A 17,182-nucleotide genomic window follows, 5' to 3' on the forward strand; every position below is an offset into this window, starting at 1 on the left:
AAAGCGTTCGCTCGTCACGCCAGTTTTGATTCGGACATGGGAACAATGTGTGAAGCCCATTGCTGGTGATATTGCTGTAATATTGCTAAAAGCGGCATAAAACCACACTCACTATAAGTATCGCAAAGAAAGCACAACCGTGACCTTATTTCCGGTCTGCAACATACAGTATGCATAATGACCTGTTACCTCAATCATGCTCCTTCCGGTTGTAAAGTGAATGTTTTACCCCTTTACGTCTGAATTTTCTTTTAATAACATTGCAACATATAAGTTTAAGAAGTGTATAGTCTAAGGATTCATTAAGGTGACCAATAAACAATTAAAACTGACAACAAACCAAACACGTCCACAGCAAAATACTGAATGACTAATACTAAAAATAAATACGAAAACTTTTGCAGAACCACCGATTTGAATAATTGACAAATAGATCTACATACTTTCGGGCGTTTTCCTACATAAAACAGTAATGTAAACAGTATCTAGGGCCTACTGCTGAATGTGTCTGGTGTTTGATTTGAATACCTACCTGAAATAAATAGTAATAATTAAGTAATGATGATCCGGTCTGTGTCACTGACATATTCAGTTTTGCCAAACATGGCGGCAACAGAAACCATCGTGGCGTCATACGCTAAACCTTGCGTCACGTCACGCGCTAAACCTTGCGTTACAACTAGCTGTGACTTGACAATTACGTTATCAACCGTCTGTCGATTAACATTACAATGGGACAGTAGTTAAAAAAACCAGGGGATTAAATTTCTTATTTAGCATTAAACACCAGACAAAATACAACCAGTTCTGAAGGGCCACCATGTACAACAAACACAGCGAATGTCCCCACCGAGGACACAATTAGATGTCAGCTTGTTCAACAAACACACCGAGGACAATACGTCATAGCTTTGTCAATATATATACTTGATAATTAAGAAAACATGAAAAAAATGTGATGTGGCGCAAAATTTGCTATTCCATATACATATTATAGATCTCGCACTAACTTCAAACGCCCCGGACCGACACGTCACTGAATGGCTTTCGTTAAACGATGTTTCTGAAATAATGTATGCCTAAAGCCCATAGCTGCAGCAGTGCTAAAAGCCCCGAAAACAATACCCACTCAGGATACCTTGTCGCATCTTTTCAAAGGCGACTATGTTTGTTTGTTGTTGCAATACTGCAGCTATATGACGGCGGTCTGTAAATAATCGAGTCTGGACCAGACAATCCAGTTTCTGATATCATGAGCATCGACCCACGCAATTGGGATCGATGACATGCATCGACCAAGTCAGCGAGCCTGACCACCCGATCCCGTTAGTGGGTTGCTGAAGAGCTATTCTACCCCGGATCTTCACGGGTCCAAAGGCGACTATGCTAACGGGATCGGATGGTCAGACGTAGTTCAAGCATGTCATCGTATCCCAACTGCGTGGATTAATTCTCATGATGTCAGTCACTGAATTGTCTGGTCCAGACTTGATTATTTACAGACTGCCGTCATATAGCTGTGATATTGCTGAGTGCGGTGTTAAACAACAAACAAACAAATCATTTGTCATCCATCACCATGGATTGTTCGTTGTCAGTTACTTTTACCTGGTGTATTCCTCTTCATCAAAAGAGATCAGATTACCCAGATAGTCCCGCAAACGTTGCTACGTAACCAACCATGTCAGTTCAAGGTAGCGTATTTGAGACGGTCGCTGTACAAAATACTCATTCAAAGTTTTAACATTCTGTACAAGTCTGTCCTGCAATACCTCGACTTGACATTCCAGTTGATGAAAACCAGTAACAAAACTACAAATGACAAAATGTGCGTCGGCCGGGAATCGAACCCGGATCGACTGCTTGGAAGGCAACCATGCTAACCTTTACACCACCGACGCTCAGCTGATGAAACGAGCCGATGTTTAGAAATATAAGTTACATATTTGCCAACCACACGGGACGCATTGACAATGATTGCCCCGTTACCTTTCAGCCACAACCACCACGCCATCATGCATAATAGTGAGATATGCACACTTTGTTTCCGTTTACATCACGATTATACACTATACTAACATATTGTTACGGTGAATCCGATTGGTCGCTTCTCGTTGTTCAGCCAATCAAAATGTCCGTTGCTTGTCTGTTCACATGGAAGGAGCTGTGGCGAAAGCGAAAGTCGATGTTTGAGACAAAGTGGCGGGTGCCAACACGGTGAAAGTCTCGCCTGGAATAATTGGATTTCTTAGTCTGATTGTGGTAAATGACGCGACGCTCGGCTTACTTGCTGACAGTTTAATATGCCTGGGAATTCCCTGATCTATTCCTCCTCTGCCATGTTAGCCGACGTGTTACTATATGGTCAGCTGAGTGACAATTCATGCCTTGTATAAGACGTATTGAGCAATGCCAATACATGATGGCATTTCAAGCAAGTTTAACTTAAATACACAGAATATTACTTTGTAATAATATTCGGAACGAAGGGAGACAACTTCATTTGTTAAATTAACTCTGAATGTATGTTTTCCTGGGTCCATGTTCAGTCCGGCGAAATGCTATTAAGGCCTGTTAAGAAATAAGTTTTTGAATAAAGAGATAGAAAGGTTATATATTAGCCATTACTAAAGCTTACAATATTTAAGCCTAGTTTAATTTAATTAAAGAAAGTTTGCTAAGAATTAGAGGATATTAAACACTTTTAATTACAGGTTTCACATACTGAAACATTTAAATGCAACAACATACAATACAAAGATATCCAGACATATTATACTGACCTAATTTACATGGTTTGCTGAGAACTTGTCGATGCACAAAGTGTTTGCAGAGGGAGTGCATGCAGAGAGAGGAAGGGTTAACTTGGAGGGTTAGAGTGGCCAATCATTTGAATATGTCATGGCTTGGGTATGTTACAGTCTTAGAACATGAAGGACACATATCTAAACTATCCTTTCCTCTCAAAAGTTTAACACGTAAGAACATCTGACCCAAATCCCTGGTGACATAAATCCCTTGTGTCTGATGTCAGTCCCTGGTTTTGACATAAATCCTGACCCGTGAAGATCCGGGTAGAATAGGTCTTCAGCAACCCATGCTTGCCGCAAAAGGGGACTTTGCTTGTCGTAAAAGGCGAAGAACAGGATCGGGTGGTCAGGTTTGCTTACTTGGTTGATGCATGTCATCGGTCCTAATTGCGTTGATCGATGCTCATGATATCAATCACTGAATTGTCTGGTCCAGACTAGTTCATTTACAGACAGCTGTCTTATAGCTTGAATATTGCTGAGTGCGGCGTTAAATAACCAACAAACAAACAACATAAATCCCTGGTGTCTGACATTAGTCCCTGGTGTCTGACATTAGTCCCTGGCGTCTGACATTAGTCCCTGGTGTCTGACATTATTCCCTTGTGTGACATAAATCACTGGTGTCTGACATTACTCCCTGGTGTCTGACATTAGTCCCTGGTGTCTGACATTAGTCCCTGGTGTCTGACATAAATCCCTGGTGTCTGACATTAGTCCCTGGCGTCTGACATTAGTCCCTGGTGTCTGACATAAATCCCTGGTGTCTGACATAAATCCCTGGTGTCTGACATAAATCCCTTGTGTCTGACATTAGTCCCTGGTGTCTGACATAAATCCCTTGTGTCTGACATTAGTCCCTGGTGTCTGACATAAATCCCTTGTGTCTGACATTAGTCCCTGGTGTCTGACATTAGTCCCTGGTGTCTGACATTAGTCCCTGGTGTCTGACATAAATCCCTAGTGTCTGACATTAGTCCCTGGTGTCTGACATAAATCCCTGGTGTCTGACATAAATCCCTGGTGTCTGACATAAATCCCTTGTGTCTGACATTAGTCCCTGGTGTCTGACATAAATCCCTTGTGTCTGACATTAGTCCCTGGTGTCTGACATAAATCCCTTGTGTCTGACATTAGTCCCTGGTGTCTGACATTAGTCCCTGGTGTCTGACATTAGTCCCTGGTGTCTGACATAAATCCCTAGTGTCTGACATTAGTCCCTGGTGTCTGACATTAGTCCCTGGTGTCTGACATTAGTCCCTGGTGTCTGACATAAATCCCTTGTGTCTGACATTAGTCCCTAGTGTCTGACATATATCCCTGGTGTCTGACATATATCCCTGGTGTCTGACATATATCCCTGGTGTCTGACATAAATCCCTGGTGTCTGACATATGTAACTGACGTGATGTTCTGTTCAAGGTTGGTGTTGGTGTGTACTATATGCCAGGACTTGTTGGTGTTGTCTGTCGCGCTGTCAGCACCATGGCCGAATCATACGTCGCCGGATCTGCCTCTATGGCATTTGTGACGGTACCTGATATGGATGTCGCCAAGAAGCTGGCCCAGTAGGTAGTGGTGGTTGCCATGTGTGTGTTTGTTGGTTGATGCCACTCAGCAGTATTCCAGCTATATGATGATGGTCTGTAAAGTCTGGACCAGACAAACCAGTGATAGATATTATGAGCAACATCCCACACCATTGGGGTCTGACTGGACCAGACAAACCAGTGATTGATATTATGAACAACATCCCACACCGTTGGGGTCTGACTGGACCAGACAAACCAGTGATTGATATTATGAACAACATCCCACACCGTTGGGGTCTGACTGGACCAGACAAACCAGTGATAGATAATATGGGCAACATCCCACACTGTTGGGGTATGAGGTACTGGACCAGACAAACAAGTGATTGATATTATGAGCAACATAATGACGTTGACAGTAACACAAGGGTATCGACCCTGCACAGAAACAGTTGGATATGTCCACTCAACAGACTTCGACAGTAATGGCAGTGACAGTAGTTAATGACATTGACAGAGTAACACAAGGATATCGACCCTGCACAGAAACAGTTGGATATGTCCACTCAACAGACTTCGACAGTAATGGCAGTGACAGTAGTTAATGACGTTGACAGAGTAACACAAGGGTATAGACCCTGCACAGAAACAGTTGGATATGTCCACTCAACAGACTTCGACAGTAATGGCAGAAACAGTAGTTAATGACGTTGACAGAGTAACACAAGGATATCGACCCTGCACAGAAACAGTTGGATATGTCCACTCAACAGACTTCGACAGTAATGGCAGTGACAGTAGTTAATGACGTTGACACTAACACAAGGGTATAGACCCTGCACAGCTTGTACATGCCATGTGAGGCGGTCGGGTGGCCTACTGGTTAAAGTGTTCGCTCGTCATGCCAAAGACCTGGGTTCGATTTCCGACATGGGTATAAAGTGTGAAGCCCATTTCTGGTGTCCCTCCCCCCTCCATGATATTGCTCGAATATTGCTAAAAGCGGCGTAAAACCGTACTCACTCACTCACTCTCCACCCCATGCATGTCACAAGAGAAGACTTCATGGTCACAAAGTCTGACCTGGCTGAGTGTCACAGATGGCGCTGATTGTTTCTCGTACTTTCAACCATTGGTGTGCCAGGCCAGGACTGATGTACAGTCAGTCCACTAGGATATTGCTGTTATCCAATGAATATGATGCCATGTTATGTAGATGTTATCAAATGGATATAATGCCATGTTATATATGTTTTCTAATGGATATATCACCATGTTATATAGCTGTTATGGAACTGTTATAACACCATGTTATATAGCTTTTATCGAACTGTTATAATACCATGTTATATAGCTGTTATCGAACTGTTATAACACCATGTTATATAGCTGTTATTGAACTGTTATAACACCATGTTATATAGCTGTTATTGAACTGTTATAACACCATGTTATATAGCTGTTATTGAACTGTTATAACACCATGTTATATAGCTGTAAGACATGTGACTTCCATGTTTCAGTGGCATCGTGAAGCAGCGGCTAGCGGCCTGTGTCAACATCCTGCCTGGGATCACCTCCGTGTAAGTGTCACATGTCACATGTCACATGCTTCTGTACAGGAGCAGCCGGGGCTTGTTAAAAGACAGATCCACATTTCCATATTCCTAACTCCTGTTGGGTTGGTGCACACATTTAATGTGAAAGGGGATGAGGTTGAGGTGTTCAGACAACGATATACAGGAGGAGAACTAGTATTTCAATACTTGTTTGTGGGTTTCACAACAGCGACAAACATTCTACGATCTGCATCACTTCAGTCCTCTGACATCATTCTGGCATGTATACCACTAAACTGTAAGAGGCGACTAACTTGATCGGGTGGTCAGACTCACTGACTTGGTTGATGCATGTCATCGTACCCCAATTGCGTGGATCGATGCTCATGATATTAATCACTGAATTGTCTGGTCCAGACTTGATTACATGCAGATCACTGTCATATAGCTGGAATATTGCGGAGTGAAGTGTTAAACAACAAACAAACAAAACAGGCAATGAAACTAGAATGTTAATGACTGTAGCGATAAAGACTCACTCACTCACTCACTCACTCACTCACTCACTCACTCACTCACTCACTCACTCACTCACTCACTCACTCACTCACTCACTCACTCACTCACTCACTCACACACACACAACCACCCACACTCTCACCCATGGACCCATCTCACCTACTTACCAACCGACTCACTCGTTCACCCACCCACTCACCTATCCACTCACTCACACTCACTCACTCATTCACTCACCCACCTGTTTTTCCAATGACTCACTCACTCATCCACTCACCAACCTACTCACTCACTCTGTTCTGCTGCAGATATGAATGGGAGGACAAAGTCAATGAAGACCCGGAACTCCTGTTGGTATGGCAACCATCTCTCTCCTCCTCTCGGGGACTTTTTATATCGTCTGTAGTTATTAAGACAATTTCTCTGGTAGGTCTAATATAATTAAAAAAAAGGATTTCACAACACCTATTTTCCTGGACATACAGCATGTCCAACAAACTTGAGGCAAGAGTTTTATTTTTCAATCCAATGATGTAGGGAACAAGTTCATAGCTCATCCCTAACCCCGAATATCCAATGGTTGGACCCTAATCTGGTTGGACCCTAACAGTTTACTGTCTGTCATCATTTACTTAAACTTAAATAAATGGACTTCACAAATCCCAAACCTTTTCTTTTGCTGAGATTTTAACAATCTTTGTATTGAACTTGAGTATTTGTATTGTATTGTATTGAGTAAGGAGTACAATGTCCTCCATTTGCCGACACCAAAGCAAGATCTCATACAGGAAAACAATTTGTGTGCGGTTTCTTTCTTGTTTGGAATATGTTTTCAGATTGAGTCACTTATTTAGTTATTAATCAGTTAAACTAATAGTAGATAAGTAAAACAACAAGCCAAGCCAAGACACCTTTCTGGGCCAATTCAGAATATCACAGTAAATACAGGCCCTGTCGTGAACACACCACACCCAACAAACACACACAAAGCCCTGAACCTTTGCCATCAGGTCCACAAGTATTTGGGTAAGGGTTATTTTGTGTTGCTCTCCTTTTCAGCCTTTGGTAGTGCAGGATTCATGGGTCATATTTTTAAAAAAATTGTGTACAGCTGCACTATCTGGCCCTCTGGAGCAAATGTGGCAATAAAAGTTAATGAAACGCGTTGTTGCGGACTGTTTGCCACTTGGATGGCTGAAGTTTCAGTTTTCATGTAGACCCATGAAGATCTGGGTTAGAATTGCTAACTATGATTGTCGTAAGAGGTGACTAACAGGATCAGGTGGTCAGGCCTCCTGACTTGATTGATGCATGTCATCGTATCCCAATTGCGTGGATCAATGCTCATCATTTGCTCATGATGTCATTTACTGGATTGTCTAGCCCAGACTAGATTATTTACAGACCGCCGTCATATAGCTGGAATATTGCGGAGTGAGGCGCTAAACAACAAACAAACAAAACAAACAGTTTTCATCTAAAGGATTCTGGTAGTGACTGACCCATAGTTTATGTTTCCAACAATGGTTGCTCTGTTCACGATCGTCATGGTTACAAGTTGTTTTACATTGTTTTAGATGATCAAGACTCAGACATCTAAGATTGATGAACTCTCTTCATATGTCAGGTAGGTGTCCAGATCATCACTCTGTGGGTCAGGGTAGTGATGTTCCCATGACCAGATGTATGTCCGCTGGGTGCCTATATCTTGTCAGTGGGTCACCCGTGGTCAGGGTAGCGATGTTCCCATGACCAGACGTATGTCCACTGGTTGCCTATATCTTGTCAGTGGGTCGCCCGTGGTCAGGGTAGCGATGTTCCCATGACCAGACGTATGTCCGGTGGGTGCCTATATCTTGTCAGTGGGTCATTCCATGGTCAGGGTAGCGATGTTCCCATGACCAGACGTATGTCCGGTGGGTGCCTATATCTTGTCAGTGGGTTACCCATGGTCAGGGGTTGCGATGCTCCCTTGTCGGGCACCAAACAACAGCTGGCAAGTGGGGAATTCTGGACAGAATGGGTCACCTCTCCTCCATGTCCATATCCCCTGTACTTCCCACTTGTCTCCCCATGAGGATTCCAGGACAGACTCCAGTACCCCATGTCCATCTCTTCATGTGGATTCCAGCAAAGAGTGGTTCCCAGTACCTTCTGCTTGTCTCCCTGTAGGGATTCCAGGACAGACCTGGTTCCCAGTACCTTCTGCTGGTCTCCCTGTAGGGATTCCAGGACAGACCTGGCTCCCAGTACCTTCTGCTTGTCTTCCTGTAGGGATTCCAGGACAGACCTGGTTCCCAGTACCTTCTGCTTGTCTCCCTGTAGGGATTCCAGGACAGACCTGGTTCCCAGTACCTTCTGCTGGTCTCCCTGTAGGGATTCCAGGACAGACCTGGTTCCCAGTACCTTCTGCTGGTCTCCCTGTAGGGATTCCAGGACAGACCTGGTTCCCAGTACCTTCTGCTGGTCTCCCTGTAGGGATTCCAGGACAGACCTGGTTCCCAGTACCTTCTGCTTGTCTCCCTGTAGGGATTCCAGGACAGACCTGGCTCCTTGTACCTTCTGCTGGTCTCCCTGTAGGGATTCCAGGACAGACCTGGCTCCCAGTACCTTCTGCTTGTCTCCCTGTATGGATTCCAGGACAGACCTGGCTCCTTGTACATTCTGCTTGTCTCCCTGTAGGGATTCCAGGACAGACCTGGTTCCCAGTACCTTCTGATGGTCTCCCTGTAGGGATTCCAGGACAGACCTGGTTCCCAGTACCTTCTGCTGGTCTCCCTGTAGGGATTCCAGGACAGACCTGGTTCCCAGTACCTTGTGCTGGTCTCCCTGTAGGGATTCAAGGACAGACCTGGCTCCCAGTACCTTCTGCTGGTCTCCCTGTAGGGATTCCAGGACAGACCTGGCTCCCAGTAATGTGTTTAATCAACTAAGATGGTTGTTGTGTGGATACCGTGTGTGACATGTCGTATCCCAACTGCATGGACCATTACACTGTCAACCACTTTCTTCATCTTCTTCATCCTGGCTAAACTTGATTATGCGTGGACCTGTATTTGAATGGAATGCAGAATTGTTGATATGTTCCTCCTTAAACTGAAGGTATTGTTTGTTGTTCCAGGTCTAACCACCCGTATGATTGTGCTGAGGTGATATCTTCCAAGGTAGGGATCACCTTCACTGCTACGATATTCATTTTAGTTGCCAAATAGATTTTGAAAAAAAAGCTACTTTACATTCCTAGTGCTATAATCTTGCAGCCAAGCCACTGCTGACAGACGTGGGAACTGAACCCGGAACCTGCATGAAGCCTGGGACAAATGTTCAAACCTTGCTTCCGACTGAGCCACTAAGGCCTTCATATGCAATGTGATTGTTTGGGCCCAAAGTGTTTAGGTTGGCTTTTGGCTATACTGGTTCGACACCTGTGATGCACGTGTCACACGTGTACCGCAGAAACCAGGCTACGTTTATGCGATTGGCCCTTTGTACAAGCAGGTTAATTCTTTTTGCAAAATTATATTTTCGACTTGTTTCCACTCTTGGTAATCACTGTCTGTGATGTAGCTATTGCATGGAACATGTTGAGTGTATCAACTGGACCACGTATTTGCTTTTTTCAGATAGACAATGGCAACCCGCCGTATCTCAAGTGGATCGCCGAGACGGTTCTCCAGACTCCTGTTGAGGGAAAGAAAGACAGCTGATAGAATTTCGGACCAATATCCGACCAAGAGTCAGGAGAGTCGTGTCGGATGGACTTTTTTTAATCAGCCATAAACTCACTTTCTTATTTTCTGTAGTACCCAAATCCATTTGTTGGCAGCTATTTTCCTGGAAAGTTCTGTCACGTCCATTCCATGTGCTTTGTAAATGATCCATATCAGCAATACCGCACCACATGAGTCTTTCCAGTCTGTGCAGCTTGCTGTAGGGTGGTGTTAGGACACATTAAATATTAATGGTTGTTTGGAATGTCATGTGGTTCATGATCATGTTATGTAGGACACCACGCTTTGCAAGGACTGGCAAAAGGAATTAGTTCTTGAGCTGCTTTTAACAATATTCCAGCTACTTCATTGTTAGGGGGAGCACCAGAAATGGACGTCACACTTTGTGGGGAATCCAACCCAGGACTGTGGTTGGACAAAGACGCAAGTATTGTTAATCATTCTCTTGTTTTGAACTTAAGGCAGTTGTGCACTGGGTTTAGTTTGTTCTCAGAAAGAGTCTATGTCAGTATTGTGAAGTGAAGTGGGAAGATGTGGGTTCTTGTAATTGTACCTCCTTTTCTTGACCAACATCATGTTATGTCACAATTCCAGATGCCGACGAAGCAGACCATCGGTTTGTAGAATCAAAGTTTGAGTTGGGTTTGCTATGTTTGATAATAACATGTATCATGGTGAAGGTGAGGCTCTGAACCTCGAGGACTGGTGGTGTTCTCATGTAAATGTGTCAGTTTGTCCACGTGACAGGGACGGGAGAGGGGAGCCGCACTAATTGGGGTCAATCTTGGTTGTGCTGGGGTCATATACATTTCCTAACTGACTGCTTAGTGTAATTTTTTTTACTTGTTGATGCTCAACAACACAGTGACGAAGGAACTGAATCCTATTGGTCAATTCCAGTTGATAAAAATCATTATTCTGATGAAATTGATTCGTTCTGTTTTTCTGTTTTTACTGTTGAAGTTTGATCATTCAATGTATTCCCAGCCACAAAAGATATTGTGACATACTTCATTACCTAACATGAGTTAGAGAAACCTTTGAAAATAGTTCAGTGAAACATAGAGAAAGCATGTCGACCATAAATAGTAGGTAACTTGCCTTGTCAATGTTAAAATCAGCATCATTGTGTATGTCTTGCACTATTCTCTCTCTCTCACACACACACACACACACACACACACACACACGCGATCGCTAAAATCATGTCCGACTACCGTGTATGTGTTCAAGCACATGGTTCTCGCAATCTCATTCAAATCAGATCAGATCTCCCTACACAAAGATCTGAGGACATTCCATTCCAGGTCACGTCAAAACGACCTTTCATCCAACCAATCTAAGCGTCGCTTACCAAATCAGGAAAATGAGAGTCAGATACTCAGAAGAAGTTCAAGAACACTATTCTTTACACGACTATAGTTAATCTTTAATGGCTGGTGAGAATGTGGATGACAGCCCTGTCCTAACCTAACACAAATCTCACCAGAAAATGGTGGGATTTGAAGTTAATTACTGAAACACATATGTATAAAGGAATTATTTACACACACCATGATGTTTTATAGATGATGAATCTGCGAACCATATACGATTTACCCTCTGAATAGATCCCAAATCCCGAGTATGAAAAGGGGGTTGGCAACCTCGGGTATTACAACAAACAACCTTCCAATTGTCTCCCCGTGAAGATCCGGTGTAGAACAGGTCTTCAGCAACCCATGCTTGCCGTATTAGGCGACTATGCTTGTCGTTAGAGGCGACTAATGGGATGGGGTGGTCAGGCTCGCTGATCAATCACTGGATTGTCTGGTCCAGACTCGATTATTTACAGACCGTCATCATATAGATGGAATATTGCTGAGTGCGGCGTTAGACAACAAACAAACAAAAAATCCTTCCAATCATGGGTGTCTTCAACTTGTTCAGAGTAGTATACATAGTTGTATTACACTCAATCAACAGCTCCTCGATGACAGATTATTAATTAACTATTCATCAAACATATGGGATTTTACGGCACTTCTTTGTTTCACATGTAAATCCGCAGAGTGGCGGGTCGTGCATCAACATTTCATCAACTAATTTGTTGCTTACAAATGCAATTTTTTCCCGAATTATTTCCCTTTTATATATTTTTTAAGTGCCCTTCCACCCCAACACCCCCACCCCCACCCCCACTTTCCCAAGAAGCTGTATCCGCAGCCCACTACACTGATAACCTGCATCCCGATATTCCTGGTTCCACGGTCATGGATGATGTGAATGTGTTTAGATATTATTGTTTATTAATGTACATGCCAAACAAATTACATTTTTCAACACATAAATACACGATTACATGTACTGAAACACAGAAAAGACAATGTCCATTGAAAACCATATAAAAAAGATAAATATTTGATTTTTTCCGCAGAATTTGCATCGTGACGTATCTGATGTCCGTAAAAATATCGAGTAAATTTGGATTTGGACGCGTGGCCCAAAACACCGCAACATGACCAATGTGTGAAGTTAACACCTTTTTCATTATACTGTTCTTATTTAACTTATTTAATAAGGTGAGGAAGATGAACATTGCATTGTCACTGTGTTCATGACTGAGGATTTGCCCAAGCCAAGCACCTGTTTAAATCAATCGTGCAACTACTGCAGAGAAGACAATGTCAATGTTTTCAGCGACCCCATAGCTGTGGAGACTCCTCGTGGGATGCGGATGCTGATCGGATATATGGAAATCAGCTCCAGGTTCAAAGCAACATCAGCAGCAATAAGCTTGTGAATAGTGATGTAACATAAAAAACGCCAGAGAATAATCAGTGTAGGGTATGCACTAAATCAGGTTCCATTGGGCATGAAAGGTAAAATAATGGTGAAAATTATATGAATGGTTCACTGATAATCTAAGCTGAGGATACGAATTAAAAGTTTCCCGGTCTTAGGGACCGACCATTTGATTTTATATCATTCTGTCAGGGAGGGCTGATTTTGTATTCCCCTTTATTTCAGCAGACATTCTCCTTTATTTCATGTAAACAATTGTCGCCTTTCAGCGAAAATAATTTTATGCATTCATACAACACCACTACCCCACAAACCTCTCATGAATATGCCCTGGGTCCATTCGCTGCCTTACGTTTCATTTTGGGGATCAAATTTCTTTCCACTATTTTCGTGCTCAGAGATAGGAGCGATTAAGCTGGTGACGACACAAAGCTATGGTGGTGTATAAGTCTGGGGTATTTATTATTACGGATGGAGACATAATATTCCGAATAAGGATGCCCCTCCCTCCTTATCCCCATCCCCCTACCACCCCCACCCCCACCCACCACCCCCGGGACATTAAATGTAACTCCACATCTACCTTGTGGATATGTTGACCGGTACAGAGGTACATGGGACATTCTTGCACAATGGCAAAGACACCACTTCCCCCTCTTTACCGTGAACAAGGACATCGGAGATATATAGAAGTTGAATATGCTATTCTGTAATCAGGATCTAAACCTGAGCAAGCCTTTATTAATGTTTAGCCATCAGTATCACAGAGTCCCCAGTTAAACGCTGAAGCACAACCTTGGCCGGGAAATCGTTTCATTCTACTTAACTGGCGTTCATAGGAATGTAAGTCTAAGGCTAAGTCTATGCTTAAAGTGACTAACGGGATCTGGTAGTCTGGTTCACTGACATGGTTGATGCATGTCATCGACCCTAATTGCGCGGATCGATGTTCATCATATCAATCACTGGATTGACTGGTCCAGACTCGATTATTTACAGACCGCCGTCATATAGCTGGAATATTGCCGAGTGCGGCGTTAAACAACCAACCAACCAACAACCAACTATGCTAAAAGTATATGACTGGAGCTTTGTGAAACTGGGCTACACAATTCACGACACCAACCAGTATAAGTTGTATGTGATAGGAACAGGGCCTTGTATGAATTTGCGCCTGCGAGGACTACATAAAGAGATCTTATTTACGGCCATATTAGTGAGTGCGAAAATACGCAGAAGCTGGAAGCGTTCATAAAATCAGAAACAATGTAGCTGCAGTAGTGTAATCGGTCATAAAATCACAAACATTGAGGCAACAGTTGGTGGAAGCGCACATAAAATCACAAACATTGTGACTCAACAGTTGGTGGAACCGCACATAAAATCGCGAAAGTTGTGGCAATAGTTGTGGAAGCGTTCATAAAATCGCGAAAGTTGTAGCAATAGTTGTGGAAGCGTTCATAAAATCTCGAACATTGAAGCAACCGTTGTGGAAGCGCACATACAATCACGAATATTGTAGCAGCAAATGTATTGTCACCGGGCTACTTCGTGGACCAGGGCCCAACTGTTCACATATCACAACACGTGATTCCCTTGTCTCTGCTACTTGGAACCAAGGCACCCCCTTCTCCTGTAGTAGTTGATGGCTCGCTTCACAAACGATTCTTTCACAGCAGATACTCTCTTCTTGACCCTCGTCGTTGTGACGTTGAGGAAGACCACCGAGTCGTCCACGACGTGTCTGAAACTGCAACATCACCTTTCCTGCAATGCTAATCTGGTATGTTTTGTAAAACTAGATAACTTGTCACCAAACAAACAATATATATTCAACAACTGGGCTCTGTATATTGCAAGATGTTGGCTGTGTCAGATTTGCCATGAATGACCATATCAAAGCATATGGGAACATGTCCTTTTTAGGGTTCACCGTCCTTATCGTCCTAATGGCTTCACACGCTCTACAGCATCATTGAAGTTATATTGACCTTGTTCGCTTCACCACACTGAATAATATAGAAGACACTAGCTCTTGACTTCAGCTCATCATATATCTACCCGAGGCAAGGGCGTTAACGGACTTTAAAAGTCCAGTTTCCACCCTTGCCGAACTAGGCTGGAATTTCTGGGCTCGATCGTAGCGCCATCAGCGGCAATTACGAGTTATGCCCCTTTTAAGCACGAACGCACACACACACAAACACATACGCGCGCGCCAAATTACTTACACAGTTACGCACATTCTCACAAGTGCGACGTATCGCAAGGGAGTCAACTCTGCACAGATAATTGTTGCGCCCCAGAAGACAGGACCACCCGTGCCCTCGATTCTCCGTAAATATACGTACATCACTGTCCCGCTGTCATCCCTCAGGCGGTCCCCGTCCCTCCCAAGCACGTACACGGCCTGTCCCACCCTGTAGTTGGGGCACACGGTGCAGTACCCGGGGGTGGAGAACGTGAGGGTCTGCCCCACCTTTACCCGGTCTCTGCCTGAAAGTAAAACCCAGAAGATCCATCTGTCCACTTGTAAACCTCCAGTGACGTCATCTTATTGTTCGGGTAAAATCTCATGAGCAGCGATGTTATAATATCCCTGGGATACCACTTCCTTATATATTGGTACATATGACTGTTTCTCGCGAGAAATATATTTTGCATTTGAACACAATGTTATGAAATGTAAAATCAAATCAGAAATGTCTTCTGTCTATTCCTACGGATCGAACATGCAACCTTTTTATCTAACCTAACGCGCTGTTAAATCACAATGCCTTTAAGAATGCCTTTTTAAGTACCCGTACGCCAGCAACATATATTTTACGCCCGTTTCCTAAGGTTCGTGAAAAGTATGTTCGAAACATAAAAATGTTGATAAATGTTGTTTTAAGTTTCATTTTTCGGTTTTTAAGTTAAATAAAACAGTTTATTATATACTAAGGTGTTAAAGACAATTGATATTTCACTGCAGTGAACATAACACTTGATATTTCACTGCTGTGAAAATAACACTTTGACGGAACTATTGTCATACAAGAGTGACCTCTCTTTATCGTAAGTGTCTAGCCCGTACACAAAACGTTGACGTCCTGTTCGTTTCGAAAAGCGCCATTTTCTTTACTTGACCAGCGTGTATTCTTTCGCTTCCAACAGCGGTCTTCTCGTTTTCAAGAATATTTTTTGTTCAAGTTGATTTTGTATAAATCATATCTAATTGTATGATAAAGAATTTTGGTGACCCTAAATATTTTTGGATACATTTGATTATATTTTATAAAGATTTGGCAAACACAAAACTACTTTTTAAGTCGCAAATATAAGGGGTGGTGAACCGTCCCTGTTGGTTAGTTAGGGAGAATTTTCGTTTCAAGGTTTTACATTTGTGACGAAATAATTTAATTTTCCGGTAGACAGCTACACAAAAAGTATAATTATAATAAATAGGATATTCCATGTGTCTCGTGATCGGGAAAAGGAGATATTTTCAGGAGCCACTCGTGAAAATATCTCCTTTCCCCATGTCACTCGATGAGAGACACACGAAATTTCACTCGACACATGGAATATCCTCCATTCCCCTCTGACGTGTATTATCATACACATAAAACCTGACCTCAACAAAAGGCCACTTGAGCTTCGGGACCAACAGCTTTGGTGGCAGATTTCGAATTTATAGTCAGGCCATAACAATTTCGCCAACTGTTTTCAAATTGTGTGTGAGATATTTTGGTTTGTTAAGATTGTATGCAACAAGAGTCATCAGAGGATGACAAATCCCCCCGGCCCCAACAACTTCGAAAGAGCAAATCACCTGAAGTCCAACTTGATGAGAGAATTTCTAATCTGTCTGTCCATATACAAGAGAATTTTTTGAGCTATAAAGACAATACTATGGAATTGGGATTCAGAACTTTGTATTTCTATGTCAGTGAAAAAAACCCTTGTTGCCATGGAAACAGATATATATATAATTCTAAAAATCCCTAAATAGCAAAAGGCACCAGTTGATAACCTGGTTTTTGTGTGTGCACAGTTTCAAGAAAGAATACGTTTTAGTTTTAGATATATGGTCCAGACAAACACACGACTATGAACAGTGGTCAAAGTCAAACTTGTTGCCATGGAAACAGGAAAAATTACTTTTTGTTAAAATTCCTAAATAGCAAAATGCACCACTTCAGCACTTGGTTAATACATGTACCAAGTTTGGATGAAAATTCTCTCACAGTTTTCAAGTTGTGTTA

General features: G+C 42.7%; 2 protein-coding genes and 1 non-coding gene across 4 annotated transcripts in view; 1 reads left to right on the forward strand and 2 right to left on the reverse strand.

Moving 5' to 3' along the window:
* Nucleotides 1–1,829: 1,829 nt before the first annotated feature.
* Trnag-ucc lies at nt 1,830–1,901 on the reverse strand. The gene has a single exon. It is a non-coding gene; the product is annotated as a tRNA-Gly (tRNA).
* Nucleotides 1,902–2,126: 225 nt separating this feature from the next.
* Nucleotides 2,127–11,078, forward strand: LOC124145606 (protein CutA homolog). 2 transcript variants are annotated; one of them, XM_046515441.2, is made up of 7 exons: nt 2,127–2,262; nt 4,233–4,378; nt 5,866–5,925; nt 6,729–6,774; nt 7,998–8,047; nt 9,542–9,584; nt 10,044–11,078. In XM_046515441.2, exons 2-7 carry the CDS (start codon nt 4,254–4,256, stop codon nt 10,125–10,127), a joined length of 408 nt encoding a protein of 135 aa, XP_046371397.1. In that variant the 5' UTR covers nt 2,127–2,262; nt 4,233–4,253; the 3' UTR covers nt 10,128–11,078. The 2 variants fall into 2 exon arrangements, with proteins under 2 accessions (XP_046371397.1, XP_046371395.1); XM_046515439.2 differs by having other exon boundaries at nt 2,152–2,351.
* A 3,124-nt stretch (nt 11,079–14,202) lies between these two features.
* Nucleotides 14,203–17,182, reverse strand: part of LOC124145601 (complement C3-like) — a 61,418-nt gene continuing 58,438 nt past the window's right edge. Inside the window, exons 38-39 of the mRNA XM_048389141.1 lie at nt 15,287–15,431; nt 14,203–14,685 (exon numbers count right to left, since the gene is read on the reverse strand). Coding sequence (XP_048245098.1) covers nt 14,541–14,685; nt 15,287–15,431 — 290 coding nt within the window. The 3' untranslated portion in view covers nt 14,203–14,540. The remainder of the gene's footprint in view (nt 14,686–15,286; nt 15,432–17,182) is intronic.

The sequence above is a fragment of the Haliotis rufescens genome, unplaced genomic scaffold (assembly GCF_023055435.1).
Source record: "Haliotis rufescens isolate VD_foot unplaced genomic scaffold, xgHalRufe1.0.p SCAF_8, whole genome shotgun sequence".
NCBI classification, from domain to species: Eukaryota; Metazoa; Mollusca; class Gastropoda; order Lepetellida; family Haliotidae; genus Haliotis; species Haliotis rufescens.